Below are 17,848 nucleotides of genomic sequence, written 5' to 3' on the forward strand. Positions count from 1 at the left end.
CTACAATTCGATTTGCAATAGTCACTTTAAACTAGAAGATAGATTAATACTCCCTCCGTCATAAAAATAATTTCATTTGTAGATGATATGAATTTTAATGAGAAATTGGTAAAGGTAAAGAAAGGACACAGACAAAATTGATCAAGTAAGAGAGATAGAAAAAAAATTAGGTAAAATATGAGAGAAGGAAAAAGTGGGAAAAATATGAGAGAGAAACTTTCTATTTTAAGAAATGAACTATTTTTTTTGGATATCTCAAAATGACAAAATAAGACTATTTTTTGTTAGGAAGTAGTAGCTTTCTTCTTGCATTTCTTTATACAATAAGTAATACTCACGTTAATGAATGTATAAACGGAGAGTAGTATGGTCTCCTATATTTAGTTTAAAACTATCACATTTCTTTATACAATAAGTAATACTCACATTAATGAATGTATAAACGGAGAATAGTATGGTCTCCTATATTTAGTTTAAAACTATCACATTAATTAATTATACTATTTCCTTTTGCATTTCTTCGTACGGTTATTAATACATTGATTAATGAGAGGAGAGAAAATCTTACCTCACATTAATTAATGTAACTTTTAAAAATCCACATTAAATTATTAAAAATAAATTCTTCCGTGTCATTGAAGGTGACTAAATTTTTTTTGACCGTCGCAATAAAAATGTGATTTGATACAACATAGCTTATGATTGCCCCTTCAAGGGCCACAACACCATCATTCAGATGTAGACTTACACTGAAGTTTGAGGGGGCCATGGTTCCGAAAAATCATAACTTGCTTTAATAATCCTCCCAAGTTACTTGAGTCGTATTTCATTCTGTATTATTTCAAATTACTTGAGTCATTTTCTTTTGGCTAAAAATAAAACATCTTATCTTACCTACTTTATCACTTCATTTCTACTCTCTCTTATTTCTTACTTTATTGTCTGATCTATTTTATTTAACTTACTAAACATAATTTTCTTAAGAGTAAAGACCAAAATTGGTCCTGAACATATGGTCATTTTACCTTTTTGATCCTAAACATTATCTTTTGGATTTTTTATCCTGAACATATGGAAATTTGATCATTTTGGTCCTCCGTCATCATTTCCATTGAAAACTAACGATCAACTGGTTTAATCCCGATTTTGACCAAATTAAACTTTTAATTCTGATTTTTTACTCCCTAATTATTTTTATGGCCATGACTATCCTCCATAAATTCGTCCCCTGCTCATCACCATCAAAGAAGAATCCAAAACTTGGAGAGATCAGATTCAGATTCAGAAGAAAGAGCCCATCACTCCTCCCCAAATAACCATACAAAATCCGGTTAAAGAGGAAGAGAAATCAACAGCCAAAGCATCTTTTTTTACTCGCACATTCTTGAATAAGCCCGAGAGAGGGGAAGACTACACAATACTCCAAGCCCTCTTGAGCACCGACATGATTGTCCTGTTTGTTGCAACCTTCTGCGGTTTAGGACAAGCTTAACCGCCGTGGACAACCTCGGGCAGATCGGGAAATCGCCTTGGCGAGCTCGCCACTAAATCGTCTACCGATTCTAAGACCCACTCCGACGATATGCTGGACATCTCACGCGCCTTCACTGATTTCTCCACCTGCTCCAGCGACATCTCCGGCGAGCTTCAGCGCCTCGCAACTCTCTCGGATCCCACTCTCAGTCAAGCCACGGCCTCTGACCACAACTAGGACCCTTGTTCTGGTTTCCTACAGAGAGAAATGTTTTCTACGGAGATAATCGAGAGCATCTCGCCGGAAGACCTCCAACCAAATGTCAAGCTCTGTGTCGACGGATTGTAGTCTTCTTCAATTGCAGTCAAGAGGTCGGCGGCGGCTAAATTGCGAAAAATCGGGCCGATAATTGGGGCTGGTGATGATGGGTTTAGAATATTTATAAAAATAATTAGGAAATTAGTTAAGGAATAAAAAATCAGAATTAAAAGTTTAATTTGGTCAAAATCGGGATTAAACCTGTTGATCGTTAGTTTTTAATAGAAATGTTGACGGATGACCAAAATGATCAAATTTCTATATGTGCAGGACCAAAAAATCCAAAAGATAATATTTATGACCAAAAAGGTAAAATGATCATATGTTCAGAACCAATTTTGGCTTTTACTCCTTTCTTAAATTAACGCGGGATAGATTGAGTATTATATCTATATACCATAGTTTCAAACACAAAATATATTACTAATATGTTAGTGCAGGCAGCTGACGCTTTAGCCTTCCTCCAGAAAGAAAGATGAGTGTGCTAGAATGACAATTTCTGTTTCTCATTTACACTTGTACACGACTCTTTATTTTGTCAATTTTATTTTTGTTTAACACTTCCCATTTTTCAAATACAAACACTTTGATTATAACTTTTACTCGTTAATTTTTTTGTTTCACACGCACTTTCTAATGAAATAACTTGATCGAATGACATTTTTATGTTTCTCATTCACACTTGCACGCTTTAATTTTTAGTTATCCACTTTATTTCTATTGTTCACACTTTCCAATTAAAAAAACTCTCCTTATAATTATCATTTCTTGTATTTTACACAAGTCACAAACCACATATTAACTTGTTTTCGGCATCAATCATTAGTCATATTGATAAATCATTTTGAAATTTTTTATTATTTTGAACAACAAATATGTAAATAATTGATCATTTAAGTATTCTTAACTATATCGAACTTTCAATGTCAATGCTATTTTTAACGACAATCATTGTATATATTTAGTTTTTGTCACCACTTTTTTTCTATTATTATTTGTCACTCACTATCCATCTATATCTACTTGGATTATTTTTCTCAATTTATATTGTTACAAATTCCTACTAATTCAATTAATAAAATAATTTAAACATGCATATTTTATTTGATAAATATTCATGTAATATCCAGCAGTTATATATTTGAACTGCAATTAGAAATAGAAGATTTATAAATAACTTAATCTTCTAGTTGGCCCTATTTATAATGTGTAGAGTAGGGGTGCGTTATATTGCTAACTATTTAAATTGCTAACTCTGCTAACTCATCAATACAGTATATTAAAAATGTCAACACATGACATCAAAATGTCAACAAATAATATCAACACATTATATTGAAATTCAACAAAATTATGTGTTAACATTTTAATGTCATCGTGTTGACATTTTTAATACACTGCATTGATGAGTTACCAATTTAGCAACTTAAGAAAGTTTGCAATTGATCACATCCCGTGTAGAGTAATACTCCTATTTAATAAAAAGAAATATACGAATGAAAAAATTATGCAATAGTACAACCCAACTCACTTGTCAAATGGATCCGGACTGGACAGAATACAGATTTATTAAAAAAATTCAACTCAGCTCAGTCCACTTCAATGATGGGCCTGGGCTGGGTCAGGTATCAGTTTACTAAGTTCCACAAGCCCTGGGTCTTGAGTTTTGACAACTCTTGTTATGAAATCTGAGTGCAAAATCTCACTTTCATGCAAGTTTTAGTAGTAACAAAATATGAGTAAATAAGTTGGTTGAATATAAACTTCATGTACCAAAAATAAAATGAGACTTGTTTGTATTGGGAAACATTCCAAAATGAGAATTCTAAACAGAAACTGAGGAAGTAATAATCATTCTTAAAAAATATAAAAAGGAAGAATGTAGCAGATGAACAGTAATATGAAAAATGAGTTATATATGCAGAATCCATGGAAAACAGCTAGCATGCATAAAAATGAAACTAGAAATGCTATATTTAGTGAAATATTACTAGTACTACCTTTTATACCTGAATTAAATAAAGACAACAATTACAGAGGTTTTAAAGCAGTGAGTGTGTGACATTAGAACCAAACACAGAGATGGTAGATAACACACCACCTAGCATCTACTGGTTGTCTGCAAAACTACACTAGAAATATTACATATGTGAATGTAGAAGAAATGCAATGAGCTGCACAAATTCAAGAATGTAGAACTATTAAAATCTTTCGAATGTGTCTTCTGCCTTCAACTCGTGCCCGTGATGTAGATGCTCATGATTAGCAGAAAGCCCATCAATCATTGAGCAATCAAAATAAATAACTTTTTCAAACACATGTTTCTTTGTACAGAGGCCCTCTACCTGATTGATGAGTAATACCAATCTTCCGTTTTCTTAGTGTGTGCTGTGGACATCTAAAACAAATTTCCTCTTGCCCCAGTATCAGTCAAAAGCAGATACCGCCCCCCCCATGCTCCCACGGTCCGCTTACCGAGGAATAGAAAGGAAGGACCCGGGGCCAGAGCAAGTTGGGTTGGGGTAGAGAGCCGTAAGCGCGGTGGGGGGCCAAGAACCATGTCATATCTCTGGCTATGATAGTTAAGCAAGAAGACACATTGTTTCTTTCATGTAGCTTATCTGTTTAGGAGCAGTGGGAGATTAAGCCTGCGCTTTTCCGCTCCCAAGTGTTAGCTCCAAATCATCCATTCCTACTTCATGAATCATTTCACCTTCCCACGCCTTCACTGCGCCATTTGCAAACTCAAAATCAGAGCCTCGTGCCCTCTTTGCCACTGCTCCCCACCCAATTTGACCCTCATGGTGGTAAGTTTGCTGAGCCACAGGTTTCACAAGATTATAAGTTGGTGAAGCGGGAGTAACTGCGGATGAACCCGTCTGGAAGCTTACCCAGCGTGCAGAATCAGCTACAGAGATATCAGACTCATCGCATTCTGGAATTGGGGCAGGTGCAAAACGCCTACGACGAGTAGGACTGGAGGGGGCGGAGGCAGCAAAAATAGAGGGGGCAAAAGAATTGAGTGGACCTTTGGGTATAGATTCCCAATTAAGCTTAGGCTTTGAGTTTCTAGTAGGAGATGAGAGAGGCGGCGTAACAGGAGCACTATTGGATATACGTAGAGGAGGAAGGGCGGAGGGGATTGATAAATTGTGAAGGAAAGGTAAAATGTAGGAGGTCGGGTTTCCATCACGTGAGGGACTTGGAAAGGATGAAGATGTCGGGCTAGCTTGATAAGAAGGTATAGGACTGGGGAATGCTGAAGAATTCGGGCTTGGTTGCATTGATGAGCATACACTGTTATTCGCAGAAATCATCATAGTATCACCTTGTGGTGGCTTACATCCCTGAACAATAGAATACAAGTCACGGTTAGCATCACCATTTACGACTCAATATCACTATATGGACAAGATATTGATAATCAAGAAAATCCACAAATTCAATACTTATTCACAAAAAAAGATTTTGAAGTCAAATTAACACATGCTGAGTGTGTTAGGAAATTCAGAAAACCGCTTATTTGCAAATCGAGCAAGAAGCATAATCACTTCAGCTCCAACATTTAGAGGATCCTCTAATTTCAGATCAAAACATGAGATTGAGAAATTCAAGTATTATCCTAATCTGCCTTCAACAATAAGCACACAAAAATACAAGTTAAATAGTAAACAAAATTCCCCATGGTAAAAATTAAAATATGGCCCCAAAAAATTGTACTCCTCTTTTCGACAATTCTAGAAACGGCAGAACATCAAAACCGAACTCGAGCACAAAAGTAAATGAGAATTAATTCTTACTAAATCACTAAGGCATACTTCCAACATCAGATCTAAAAGCAGAAATTAACATACACAGAGCAAAAACCACCAATTTTGCTAAATCATCTGAACCAAGAGTAATCGACAATTAATAAACCGAGGTAGGGAAAACTGATCCCCAAAAAGGAAAAAAAAAAAAAAAAGTAGAAATTGAAGAGCGATCGATGATTGACCGACCTTACGATAAGTGGTTCCATCCTCCTCGACAACCCAACCAGCTTCACGGCAGAGAGCCTTGAGCACTTCATTGTTGTCGCAGTGCTTGGGGAGGCGGTAATTGCCCTGAGCTCGGAGACCGGTGTAGATCTTGGCGGCGACGGCTCTCCTCCGGCGCTCTCTTCGCTTGTTGTTCTCCCTCTCCTTCCAGGTGGGCTGGCGCCCGGTCGATGAACCACAAGCAGTCATTGGTAGCCGGAAAACGCCTCCACCGCGTGTGAATTATTGAGGGAGGAGCAGTCGTTGTAGGGGACGCAATTGGGACACGGTGGTCACGCTCCACTCCACGCTTTATTGCTAATTTCTCTTTTTTAATTTAATTTTAATTTATTTCCGCCCGTGTCCCTTCACCTATAAACTTTATTTTTATTTCTATTTTTTTATTTAGCGGAATAATTGGATGACAAAGTCGAACTATGCTACTCGGAATACTGAATAAATTAATGACTCGGAAAATTTGCCGTAAATCCTCGCTTCAGTACAATTACTCTAAATATAATGTATAAATCGCATTACGATATAATTATTGGACTTTTCAATATTTTATGTTTAAATTGATTTATGTATATTAACTAGTATTAAATAAATTATTGTATTACTACATATTTAGACATTTTTGGCTCAAATGAAACTAATAAATATAACTCCTGCACATTGGTGGCAAAATTACAATAATACGACTCCGTTTAAAAACATATACTCCCTTTTTCCATTTCGGTCCGTCCCATATAATTTGTCTCATTTCACTTTTTAACATTTTTAGTAGTGGATCTCATAGGGATGTCAATGTAGCCCGCAACCCGTGGACTGGCCCGAATAGCCCGCTAAATTTATAGGGTTAGGGTCGGAAATTTCTAGCCCAATAAAAATAAAACCCAATAAGCACGCACCCGATTAACCCGCAACTTGTTAGGGTCAGACCCGAAAATCCGATGGGCTGGCCCGATAACCCGATAAAATTTATATTTTTCAACTTTTTACTCCTAATTCGACACTTCGTTGACTAATTTTATAACATAGATAACTAAGAAAAGATAACTTTCAATTTTATGGTAAATATATAAATTATATATTAAATTTTTATTAATATAATAATTATTAAATAAATTAATCTCACTAAAAGAATATTTAAATTTTTAACATGCATTAAAATTTCACGAAATATTACAAATATTAGTATTTTGTTATTGAGTTCAAGCATATATGTCAAATTTATCATAATTAAATATTTTATATTTTATAAATATAACTAATTTTCATCATGATTTATTGGATTGTTCGAGCCTTAACCTTATCGGTAGCAACCCGATTAACCTGTCGGTCTAGCCCGAAACCCGAGCTTTTAGGATTAGGGCCAAACTTTTACAATCCGAAAGAAATCACAACCCGGGAAGCCCGCACCCGATTGACCCGCAACCTGAGTAGGGTTGGCCCGAAACCCGATGGGCCGACCCGATTGACATCCCTAGGATCCCATTTTCCACTAACTCATTCTTATTCACATTTTATTATAAAACTAATAGAGTATATAAAAATAGAATCCACATTTCACTAACTTTTTTAACTCATTTTTTATTATATTTCTTAAATTTCGTCGAAATGAGACGAATTATCTAGGATAGAGGGAATAATATCAAAATATAATAATGGGGACATTAATCATTTATAATAGTACTCCATAAGCTGGAGTTTGTGGGCCACACGCATTTATACGGGGATGAAGTAAATAATAGAGGGATTGGGCCCCACTTTTGGAAATAAACGCGTTTGCCTGCTTCGGTAATGGCCGAAATGCCACGCTTCTTTACGTTATTAGTTAATTAACAAATTTATGAACCTAACTAATTAATAAGATTATGAGTATATAAATGCAATAGAAACTCATTATTTATCCAAAAAAGGGCAGCAGAATAGCCAAAGGCACGTGCGGGATGAAGCAAGCTGGCGAAGGGTAATTGATGTGACAATTTTTTATACAGTATTGCACAATATTAGTCTAAATGCATTTAATTGTAGTTCATCAAACGTGTGTTGCCTTTTAATAAATCGCCGCTCTCACCTAACGATTAAATGCGAACGGTGTATATAATTTCTACTGATACATGCACATTTTTTTTCTTTCTTTTAGATGGATTTAAATCCAAGATTCTTACATAAGTACTCCAAAAAGGGTGATCAAATTTTAACTTGACTACTTGTTTTTAATTTATACTATATGTCCATTGACAGAATGGCTTCAATCCAATTATCCAAAAACAGTTCAAACTTCAAACTAACCTACTAATATGAAATAAATTTTGCTAGTTGTACAATCTCAAAAATGAAAACAAAAAATAAAATCGAGCTGTCACATGTAGGCATGGTCCAATTCATTGAACTTATCCTTTACAACAAAGCTTGAATAAGAAAATGGGTGACCACCCAACCACCCCACCGCACGGGCTGCCGCACGTGCATGATTCCACGTTCAATGCCTTTATCTTTCTTCGATTTAATGCATTCATTATTCATACTACCTTCTATTATAAAAAATAGCAATAAATATTTTCCACTCGTTTCTCTTATCGTTTTATGCGTCTCTTTTGACTTTATCAACTTATACATAAATTATGTATGCGTGTTTTATCAATCAAACAAGGTTAACATTGATCACTGATTAGACTATAATTTCCATTAAATTTTATATCATTTTAGTTCAATTCATATTCTAGATACTTTATCTCAAACTGAGTAGATCTTGAATCGGTTATAACACTGGGCTGGCTGGACTGGCCCAAAAAGAGATGCCCGAAAATCAGTGTATTTATATTTAAACAGTGGCCCAGAAGTTTTGGGCTAAGCCAACCTTTCGGGCTCGATGGCCCAATCGTTCCTCACGAGCAAGTCCGGCTAGTCTCAGCCCACCTTAAATATTTTGTGATGGGGTTAGGTAGCCAGGTAGGTAAATTTTCAGTTTTGTGTTTGAATTGATTAACTGTGATTAAGGATAAATTAAAGGATACTAACTTAAATATAAAATTAGGTTTTATTTCGTAAGTATTGGGAAAATGTGAAACGGGGACAAACAAAACCAATTATAGTATTTTTCTTAAAAATCAACTCAAAATATTGTGATGATAAAATAATTATATAATGATTAGGTTTGGATATATAGCCTCGAAGAAAATGGCTAGAATGCTTCATCTAAGACCGAGGTCATGAAGATAAGCCAACAATTTAAGTAGTGAAGTGAAGAAAGTGCACATATTTTTATAGGACAGGAAATACTACAATATATGAGAAAATAATAGGTGAGATACCATGTGAAATAATTAGTCAGCTATACTGATATACTATTATGGTTCAACACAATGACTAGCAACAATCTGGGTAGCCTTGTTTGACTACAAAAGAGGATTTGCATACTCTAGCACCTCTATACGTCTCATTATAAGCGAGACGCATTCATTTTTAGGTCGTCCCATTATAAATGAAACATTTTTTTTAAGATAAAAAAAACAACATTCCATCTCTATTACTTTGTCCTCTCTCTCCTGCTTTTTTCTCTCGACTTTTTTCTTACTCATATTTTATTCTCTCTTCATTTAACCACTAAACACTACTATCAAAAAGACTGTGCAAAAAATAATTGTGTCACATATAATAGGACGGAGAGAGTAATGGGAGTATATAACATTAATGAGATTTTTGTAAGAGGTTGTAGACTCAAAATTGACAGCTCAACAACTACCTACGAATTCAAACAGGAATGATATCACTGCCATAGGCCGAAGCCCAGGAGCGGACACACCTTGTAATAGGGTAGGGCTTAAGCCCTTATCCAAATTCTTTTTATATTTTCTACTTCTTAAATTTTAAAAGTTTTGAAAAATCATGTTAAGTTAAGTCTTATCAAGCCATTACTACTGCAGAATAAATTTTTATTTGCAGCTCTTACTATCAACTTTTTTCTGCATTCGCACCTGCCAAAGCCAATAAATATTCACAATAGGGTAGGGCTTAAGCCCTTACCCAAATTCTTTTTATATTTTCTACTTCTTAAATTTTAAAAGTTTTGAAAAATCATGTTAAGTTAAGTCTTATCAAGCCATTACTACTGCAAAATAAATTTTTATTTGCAGCTCTTACTATCAACTTTTTTCTGCATCCGCCCCAGCCAAAGCCAATAAATATTCACAAATCATCAATATCAAAGTGTTGTGCATTTAAACTAGGAATCTTAGGTAATATAACAGCATGCGATCGAATGGAATAAGCATCAACTTACTTATCAAGCTCTTACTTGAGATCAAACACATGTTCCATTAAATCTAAATCCAAAGTTGCAAACATCTTTACTTAGATTGAACAACTCAGTTCTATATCATTCTTATTATGACCTTTTGTTCACAAGTCGAAACATAGTGTTACTCCTTCCGTCCCGCTTAAGATGACACGTTTTCCTTTTTAGTTTGTCCCAACTAAGATGACACATTTTCTCTCTCCAATTAATACACTCAACCACTTTTTCTCACTCCTATTAAAATATTCATCTTTCTTTATCTCTCTACTTTAATACTTACATCCACCTTCTCTCTCCAATTAAACACTTTAACCAATAACTCCTAAAACCTCGTGCCGACTAAGCAATGTGTCATCTTAGCCGGGACGGAGGGAGTACTACGCTACTATCACAAATAATAAGTTTTCTTTTGTTTAAATGAGTATACGCTAGTTGTTTTAGTCGATTTATATGAATCATCCTATTAAGTTATAAGCATGGTTCAATATAAAGTTTTAACTGGTATAGATATAGTACTGGGGAAGATCAATTGCTAACTCATCAATTTAATTGCTAACTACAACTAATTTAAGGCCATAGAATTTTAGAAAACGTGTGGTCTACAATTTGCCACGTGTAATTTTCGTTTTTATTAATAAAATAAAAAAAAAGATTAAAAAAAACGTTAAATTAGGGTTTTAAATGAAAATGTCAATATAGTGTTTCGGAAATATCAACACAATGCTTTGAGAATATCAACACAATGCTTTGAGAATGTTAACCCATTGCTTATATTGACATTCTACATGTATTATATTGACATATTTTATATAGTATGTTGACATTTCTGCTTTACGAAAAAATTGAAAAATTTTCGAATTTTTTTTCAAATTTTGACGTCGGAATATATGCATGTATGATATCGTTGGAATCCTTATAAAATTATCTTTAATTTGATATATGTTATATGAATTTAACGTTTTGGGATTTCTTTTAAAAGTTAGTTATAACTAAACATGTAGTTAATTGACATTAATACCCCTATTGATATTTTATGGAATTAATCGTAAGGCTTTATTGACGTTTTTTTGTTGATCGTATAGATATTTCTTGGTTGATGATCTAGGCCCTTAATTTGAATATCTAATAGTTACTATTTAGTTGTAGTTAGCAATTAGGTATTGAGTTAGTAATATAACACTTCCCTAGTACTAGGAGTCTTATCTTCTTGTGATGTTGTTCGTATACGAGCTATTCACGATTCAATACAGTTTGTAATGATTTCCTTCCAATTTTAGCCAATTATTTGTTTTTGGATGGTTTATAAATTACAATGTCGAGTTCCTAATTTGATTGAATTACGAAAAGCTCGTCGAAATCTCAATTAAAAAGAACTTGGAACATTAATTTTGCTTGGTCATTAAAAAATGTGAAGTGGAAAATTAGGGATTTGTAAATCAAGTCAACTGTTTTATCACAGCCGGCCATATTTGCGCATTCTACACTCGCAAAGTCTGTCACTGCTGCTAAACCCTTACTTCGCTCAAAGCTCAAAAATGGCAGCGCCCAAATTCGCCTTCCTCCTACTCACCCTAATTTCAGTCCTGCCGCTCCTCGTCTCCTCATTCTCCCCCGATCGCCCCACGGATCGCCGGATTCTTGTTTTGCTCGACGATCTCTCCCTCAAATCCTCACATTCCCTGTTCTTCTCATCCCTAAAATCCCGAGGTTTCGATCTCGATTTCAAGCTCGCAGACGATCCCGCCATAGCGGTCAAGCGATATGGCCAGTATATGTACGATGGGCTCATTCTGTTGTCTCCTTCCACCGAGCGTAAGCTAATTGCATTTGTTTTTTTTTATGAAGAAATCCGCTTTCTTCTCCCTCTGATGGATGTAGATTTATGTAGGTTTTGGAGGGTCATTGGATGTGGAGGGGGTTTTGGATTTCGTTGATTCCGGTCATGACTTGATTGTGGCGGCGGATGCGAATGCATCGGATTTGATTCGGAACATTGCTGCTGAATGCGGGGTTGATTTTGATGAGGTTGGTGATTTATTATTGTTAGATTTGTCACTGAATTCTGATACTACGTGATCCTGGAATTTGAGTCGAGGGATGTTAAATTGTTCAAGCATATCTCACGGTCCAATCCTCATACAGTTGTATAACAACTGAAAGATGTCCAGTCTTATAGAAATAAGATACATAGCTGCCCCGGTATCTATAGGTTCTGAACTATGATTCGTGTTGCACTTTCCATCGGTCGAGAGCTCAAAACGAAGTTACAGAAAAGAAAACGTTGCTAGCATAAGTAATTAATCTTGGTGCGAAGGCTACCTCTTTTTGTTGGTTATATGGGAAATGAAATGGGGTTTTGTGTTTCGTTCAGCTTTAAAACTTCAACCGCCGTTTGTGTTCAGTGTTCAGGTGTTTAACATAATAACCTTTAGGTATGAGTAACAAAGCCCTTTGTCAAGCGAGAAATTTGATACGTGCAGATTTTTGCCCAATTTTTATTGCATGCATTGTCTCCACTCTCCAAATTGTTTTGTCCTAGGACCAAATAATCCACCAAAATCTTTGCTATTTTTTGATCCACAAGGTATTTACTAAAACATGCCTATTTTTTGATCCGCGAGTCAGTTGGCGCAATGTTTTTTGTTATAGTTTGGGCAGTTTTAACTGCATTTATGTGGATAGACCTAATACTCATATGAATTCATTGGTGAAATTACTGAATGTAAGTGTACTGCATATCATCACTGACTTATACCAAATTATTTGCTTTGCTGCTGAATATATCCTTCTAGATACGTTTACTAAATCTTGTTTATGAATTTATAAAGATGATCTTTCTATATGTGATGATAGTGATATTCTTATGCTGCGCAGGATCCCTCTGCTGTTGTTGTTGATCACAGTAGTTATGCTGTGTCAGAAACTGAGGGAGATCATACCTTAATTGCTGCTGATGATTTTATTCAGTCTGATGTTATTCTTGGAAGCAAGAAAATTGAGGTCAGTTTTCCGAGGTGTACATCAACCTATCTGGTATCATCATGCATAGGTCGTTACACAAATGAGTGACTTGACCATGTAAATGCCATGAGTGCTTGTGTGCACGTGTTCCATCAATAAATTAAATTCTATTTCTTAGGCCTCGTGTTTGTTGAACTTGTTTCTTCACTTTTTTGTCTTTCAAAAATACATGCTATCAGCCTGAGAATGCAAGCATCATACTTTTCTTGAATTTTTTTATCTGTAAACTTGTTGTATTTTGACAGGCTCCTGTGCTTTTCAAAGGGATTGGACACTCACTTAATCCTGCCAATAGCATGGTATGTTGAAGCCTATTACTTCAGTCTGTTCTTCACTGTAAAGTTATGTAATCTTACTTTTTGAATACTAATTTCTACCCATGACAGGTTACCAAAAATAACCATTTTCTGTGTTCTCTATCCAATTTTCAGGTTTTAAAAGCTCTTTCTGCATCACCTTCCTCATATTCCACTAATCCAAGCTCAAAGCTGTCTAGCCAGCCACCATCGCTCTATGGAACAGCCATCTCACTAGTCTCAGTTGTGCAGGTTCCTTGTTCTTTAGTCCCCTCTATGCATAACTTGTTGAAATCTTTGCCTTACTCTGAAAATCTGTTTTTTTATTTTTTTTTTATTTTTTTTCATCAGTGAACCTGCTTGAGTTATCGGTTGGACATATTTATCTATCTTTATACTTCAATGTAATTGCACCCTGCAGTACAAACCATGTTCTTTTGGCTCTTAAATAGAAACATTGGGTGTTTATTGAGGCCATGATCACTTATTAAATTGACTTGCAGTTCATGTAAGATTATCATTTTGTGGTCCAACTCCACCTGCAGTTTTGTATTGCTTCTCCCCATTTACCTTTTAATAATGACTACCAACATTTTGATTGCTGGAAAATTGATGAGAAAGCAAATTATATTTCTTCCTCTATAAGCTACTACAACAACAAACAACAAAGCTCTGACTCACTAGAACAAAAAATATTTCTTGATAAGCTACAACAACAACAAACAACTAAGCCCTTACTTCAAATCTTTAGTACAATATTTTTTTTCCGTATCCTCAAATTTTCGGCATTGTCTGTTTTGAAACTATGGACATGTTACAGTGTAAGATCAATTGGTTCACTAGTGTAGCTGTAAAGGTGGTCTTCTTAATCTTGCATTGATCTTTGGTTCTTTGATCTTCCTTACACGATTATGTTTTTATTATTCCTTCCTTGCAACTTATTTTATTATGTTTTCTTTTATGATGCATTTCTCTAGTTTGACTAACAATAGACATGTAGAAGTGACGCCAAAGACATTCAGTTTCTCCCTATATAATAACATGAATTGATGCAGGCTAGGAATGCTGCACGAATCATGATATCTGGTTCATTGGACATGTTCAGTAACAGGTGTGTTGATATTCATCTCACCTTATCGGTTCTTTTAATGATATAGCTTGCCAGAGTTTTTAATGCTGGTTTGCATCTCTGACCAGGTTGTTCAGAGCAGGAGTGCAAAAAAGTGGGAGTTTGAATAAGTGAGTGAAGCTCTCTGCTATATCTGTACTCTAAGTGGCTAGCAAAAGCTCATATTCTTTGTTTAGTTTCTTCTGAATTTTGCATCTGTAATGTAATCTCATACTCCCTCCGTCTCCTAAAAATATATCCCCCAGTCCCATTAAAAATGAAACGTTTTCCTTTTCAGGTTGTCCCATTAAAAATGAAACGTTTCCTACAATGGAAACAACTCTATCTCTACTTTTTCATCTCTCTTACTTTACTCTCTCTTCATTAACTCACAAAACAACACAACATAAAATCTCGTGCCGATTCCCAAATGTTTCATATTTAATGGGACGGAGATTCTTTCCTTTTTGTCTATCTCCTAAAAATTGAAACTTCGCTTTTTAGGAAATTTCTTTCTCTCTAATATGGTGGGGACCCATTTTCCACTAACACACTTATCACTCTCTCTTTACCAATTTTGCATTAAATCCGTGCCGTTTTAAAAGTTCCTATTTTTAGGGGACGGAGGGAGTATGATTGAACATTTTTAGTTCTCTTAAAATTTTAAGCTAAAATAGTTCCATGTTTAGAATGTGAAAACAATGTCATAGCCTCTTGAGGTCTCTGTTCATAGCGCATATTAATCTTTGGCAGTGTTCAAAGTATAAATGACCCCCCTGATCGAAAATCAACTCTCGGTTAATTAAATCGAGCATACAGATGTGTTTTATAGGCTGTAGTTTTTGTTCACTAAATTGTGAAAGAAAAAAAAATCATATTTCATCTAATGCTTTAAAATTATAGTATGTGATATACTTGGTGAAAGCCAAGAATTTTATGCTGTCATTGGCTAGTCTATTTCTGGATCTTACAGATATGTTATGTGTGGGCAGGTATGAGAAATCTGGAAATGAACAGTTCATAACTGAACTTAGCAAATGGATTTTCCATGAAAGGGGTCATCTGAAGGTGATCTTATTTTTTTTGGCAATGTAACTTATTATCAGGATTCAGGACCGAATGGCATACCTATTTTGGCAACTTGAGTTAATTGATTGTTCTCGAATTCTAGGCTGTGAATCTTAGACACAACAAAGTTGGTGAAAGTGAAGAGCCTTCGATGTATAGGATCAATGATGACCTGGTTAGCCTGCAATTCTTCTTTAACATGCTTTCTGCACGCTTATATGCAAGAGCACTCCTTGGTTGATTAAATTAATATACCTGCAGGAATTTTCTGTTGAAATTTTTGAATGGTCTGGAAGTAGTTGGGTACCACATGTTTCAAAGGACGTTCAGGTGCAGTTCTACATGATGAGCCCCTATGTCTTGAAGACTTTGTCAACAAATGCGAAGGTAATTTTTCTTAAAATCATAATTTTTTTGTAAAACACCAGGATTCTCACATGATTGTACTTTTGTTGTAGGGGCTCTATCACACTTCATTCAAGGTACCAGATGTTTATGGAGTTTTCCAGTTTAAGGTTGAGTATCAGAAGCTGGGATACACTAGTTTATCGCTTTCAAAGCAGGTGAGTCATATTCATTTCTGATGTTATTATCTGCTTTCAGTTGCCCTTAATAATTGATTAGTACTCCCTCCGTCCCACAAAGATTGTCCCACTTTGACCGGGCACGGGTTTTAAGAAATGTAATGAAAAATGAGTTGAAAAAGTTAGTGGAATGTGGGTCCTACTTTTATATATTAGTTTTATAATAAAATGTGAGTAGGAATGTGTTAGTGGAATATGGGGTCCACTACCAAAAATGGTAAAAAGTGAAATGGGACAAACTTTATGGGACAGACCAAAATGGAAAAATGTGACAATCTTTGTGGAACGGAGGGAGTACATGATAAGAATTAGTAGTTTGATTGGAGAAACAGAATAGCCTGGATTTCTAATTTGAAAGATGTATACAGAAACTCATCGAAAGTAGAAATCTTACCTATCTGAGAGCAAAAAGTGATTTGCTTAACCTGCTCGAATGGCGTGATTGCCTTTGTGTATTAGATTAAACTTAGTAGGCTAACATGTTCTGTTATGCCAAGCTTGGAGATGATGATTCACACACATCTAACTTATATTTGGGTCACTCTATTCTACAATCATCTGCCATTGACATAAGAGAAGAATGCACACATGTTAGAGTACAAGGAATATGCATATGTTTATTTTTTTTAATAAAAAAGGATCTATAATGATTCCCCATTTTCTCGTGGCCTTGTTGACTCAAACCTCAATCTATTGGATAGCAGGAAAGGGTCTTAGCTTGTCTAATTAACGAAGCTGCTCTTAATCGTTAAGCAATAATGGAATATGCATATGTTACCTGTCTTAACTTTAACTTGCCAATAAGGAATAACAGTCATGGATGAGAATTTAACATTTTGCAGATTCCTGTACGGCCATTCAAACATAATGAATATGAAAGATTCATCACAACAGCTTTTCCATATTATGGAGCTTCATTTTCCATGGTAAACACCTCTCTCTCTCTCTGTATCATGTTTCTGGTACTATATACGTACTTAAACAAGCGCGGGAAATTATCCCTATGTTTGTACTAACTACCATATTGAACTGCAGATGGCTGGATTCTTCATCTTCAGTGGCGTTTACCTCTACAACAAGTAGAGCTGTTGTGATGGATTTAGCTCCACCTTCGAAATGGTGCTAGGAAACACATCTTTTTCGCTTTCTTCTATTCTGGAAAGAGATGGTAAAAATCACACAGTACTCTAATTATATCGCTATTCGCTACTAGAAACATGTGATTCACACTGATTTAGCCGGGTCTCTATGATGGATTATTGTTGTAGCATCACATTATTATATTAGACTAAGTTTCTTTGCGACTTCAAATTATGTGTTACCTATTGATTAAGTTGTGTGAGTCACAGGTTTATTAGTTTATTCAGTTTGCGTGTTCTCAGGCTGCTTCAATGGAGTATTTTATACTCCGTCCGTTTCTTCATAGTTGAGGCGAAACTTTTCGGCACGGTGTTTTAGAAATGAATGTTGGGTGTGTTAAATAAATAGATAAAAAAGTAAGAGGGAGGAAAAGGTAGAGAGAATAAAGTATAAAATGAATAAAGTAGAGAGAATAAAGTAAGAGAGAATAAAGTAAGAAAAGAGGAAAAAGTTACCATACAAGGAAATGACTCAACTATGAAGAAATTTTTCGAAATGATAAAATGGCTCAACTATGAAG

At 35.2% G+C, this 17,848-nt stretch overlaps 2 protein-coding genes across 2 annotated transcripts; one reads left to right on the forward strand and one right to left on the reverse strand.

Annotated features, from left to right (window-relative positions):
- Positions 1 to 3,767: 3,767 nt before the first annotated feature.
- LOC125216817 (protein BZR1 homolog 1-like) lies at positions 3,768 to 6,128 on the reverse strand. The gene is made up of 2 exons (XM_048118590.2): positions 5,791 to 6,128; positions 3,768 to 5,139 (listed from the first exon to the last, which is right to left on the reverse strand). The coding sequence occupies exons 1-2, from the start codon at positions 6,016 to 6,018 to the stop codon at positions 4,435 to 4,437; spliced, it is 933 nt and encodes a 310-aa protein (XP_047974547.2). The 5' UTR covers positions 6,019 to 6,128; the 3' UTR covers positions 3,768 to 4,434.
- A 5,418-nt stretch (positions 6,129 to 11,546) lies between these two features.
- Positions 11,547 to 17,499, forward strand: LOC125213123 (dolichyl-diphosphooligosaccharide--protein glycosyltransferase 48 kDa subunit-like). The gene is made up of 13 exons (XM_048113490.2): positions 11,547 to 11,923; positions 12,000 to 12,136; positions 12,986 to 13,111; positions 13,378 to 13,431; positions 13,564 to 13,680; positions 14,484 to 14,539; positions 14,626 to 14,667; positions 15,529 to 15,604; positions 15,708 to 15,779; positions 15,866 to 15,991; positions 16,063 to 16,167; positions 17,031 to 17,114; positions 17,224 to 17,499. The coding sequence occupies exons 1-13, from the start codon at positions 11,647 to 11,649 to the stop codon at positions 17,269 to 17,271; spliced, it is 1,320 nt and encodes a 439-aa protein (XP_047969447.1). The 5' UTR covers positions 11,547 to 11,646; the 3' UTR covers positions 17,272 to 17,499.
- Positions 17,500 to 17,848: the final 349 nt, after the last annotated feature.

Source organism: Salvia hispanica, chromosome 3 (genome assembly GCF_029641045.1).
Source record: "Salvia hispanica isolate PSC_SH4W2 chromosome 3, Shi_PSC_v1, whole genome shotgun sequence".
In the NCBI taxonomy this organism is placed as follows: Eukaryota; Viridiplantae; Streptophyta; class Magnoliopsida; order Lamiales; family Lamiaceae; genus Salvia; species Salvia hispanica.

What these genes read in the sequence shown, in the direction of transcription:
- LOC125213123 (XM_048113490.2), top strand. Translation starts at nt 11,647, where the DNA reads ATGGCAGCGCCCAAATTCGCCTTCCTCCTACTCACCCTAATTTCAGTC. An exon ending in TTGGAAGCAAGAAAATTGAG is followed by an intron (nt 13,112 to 13,377) that starts GTCAGTTTTCCG and finishes GTATTTTGACAG; the next exon opens with GCTCCTGTGCTTTTCAAAGG. An exon ending in AAAAGTGGGAGTTTGAATAA is followed by an intron (nt 14,668 to 15,528) that starts GTGAGTGAAGCT and finishes ATGTGTGGGCAG; the next exon opens with GTATGAGAAATCTGGAAATG.
- LOC125216817 (XM_048118590.2), bottom strand. Translation starts at nt 6,018, where the DNA reads ATGACTGCTTGTGGTTCATCGACCGGGCGCCAGCCCACCTGGAAGGAG. An exon ending in ATGGAACCACTTATCGTAAG is followed by an intron (nt 5,140 to 5,790) that starts GTCGGTCAATCA and finishes TCTATTGTTCAG; the next exon opens with GGATGTAAGCCACCACAAGG.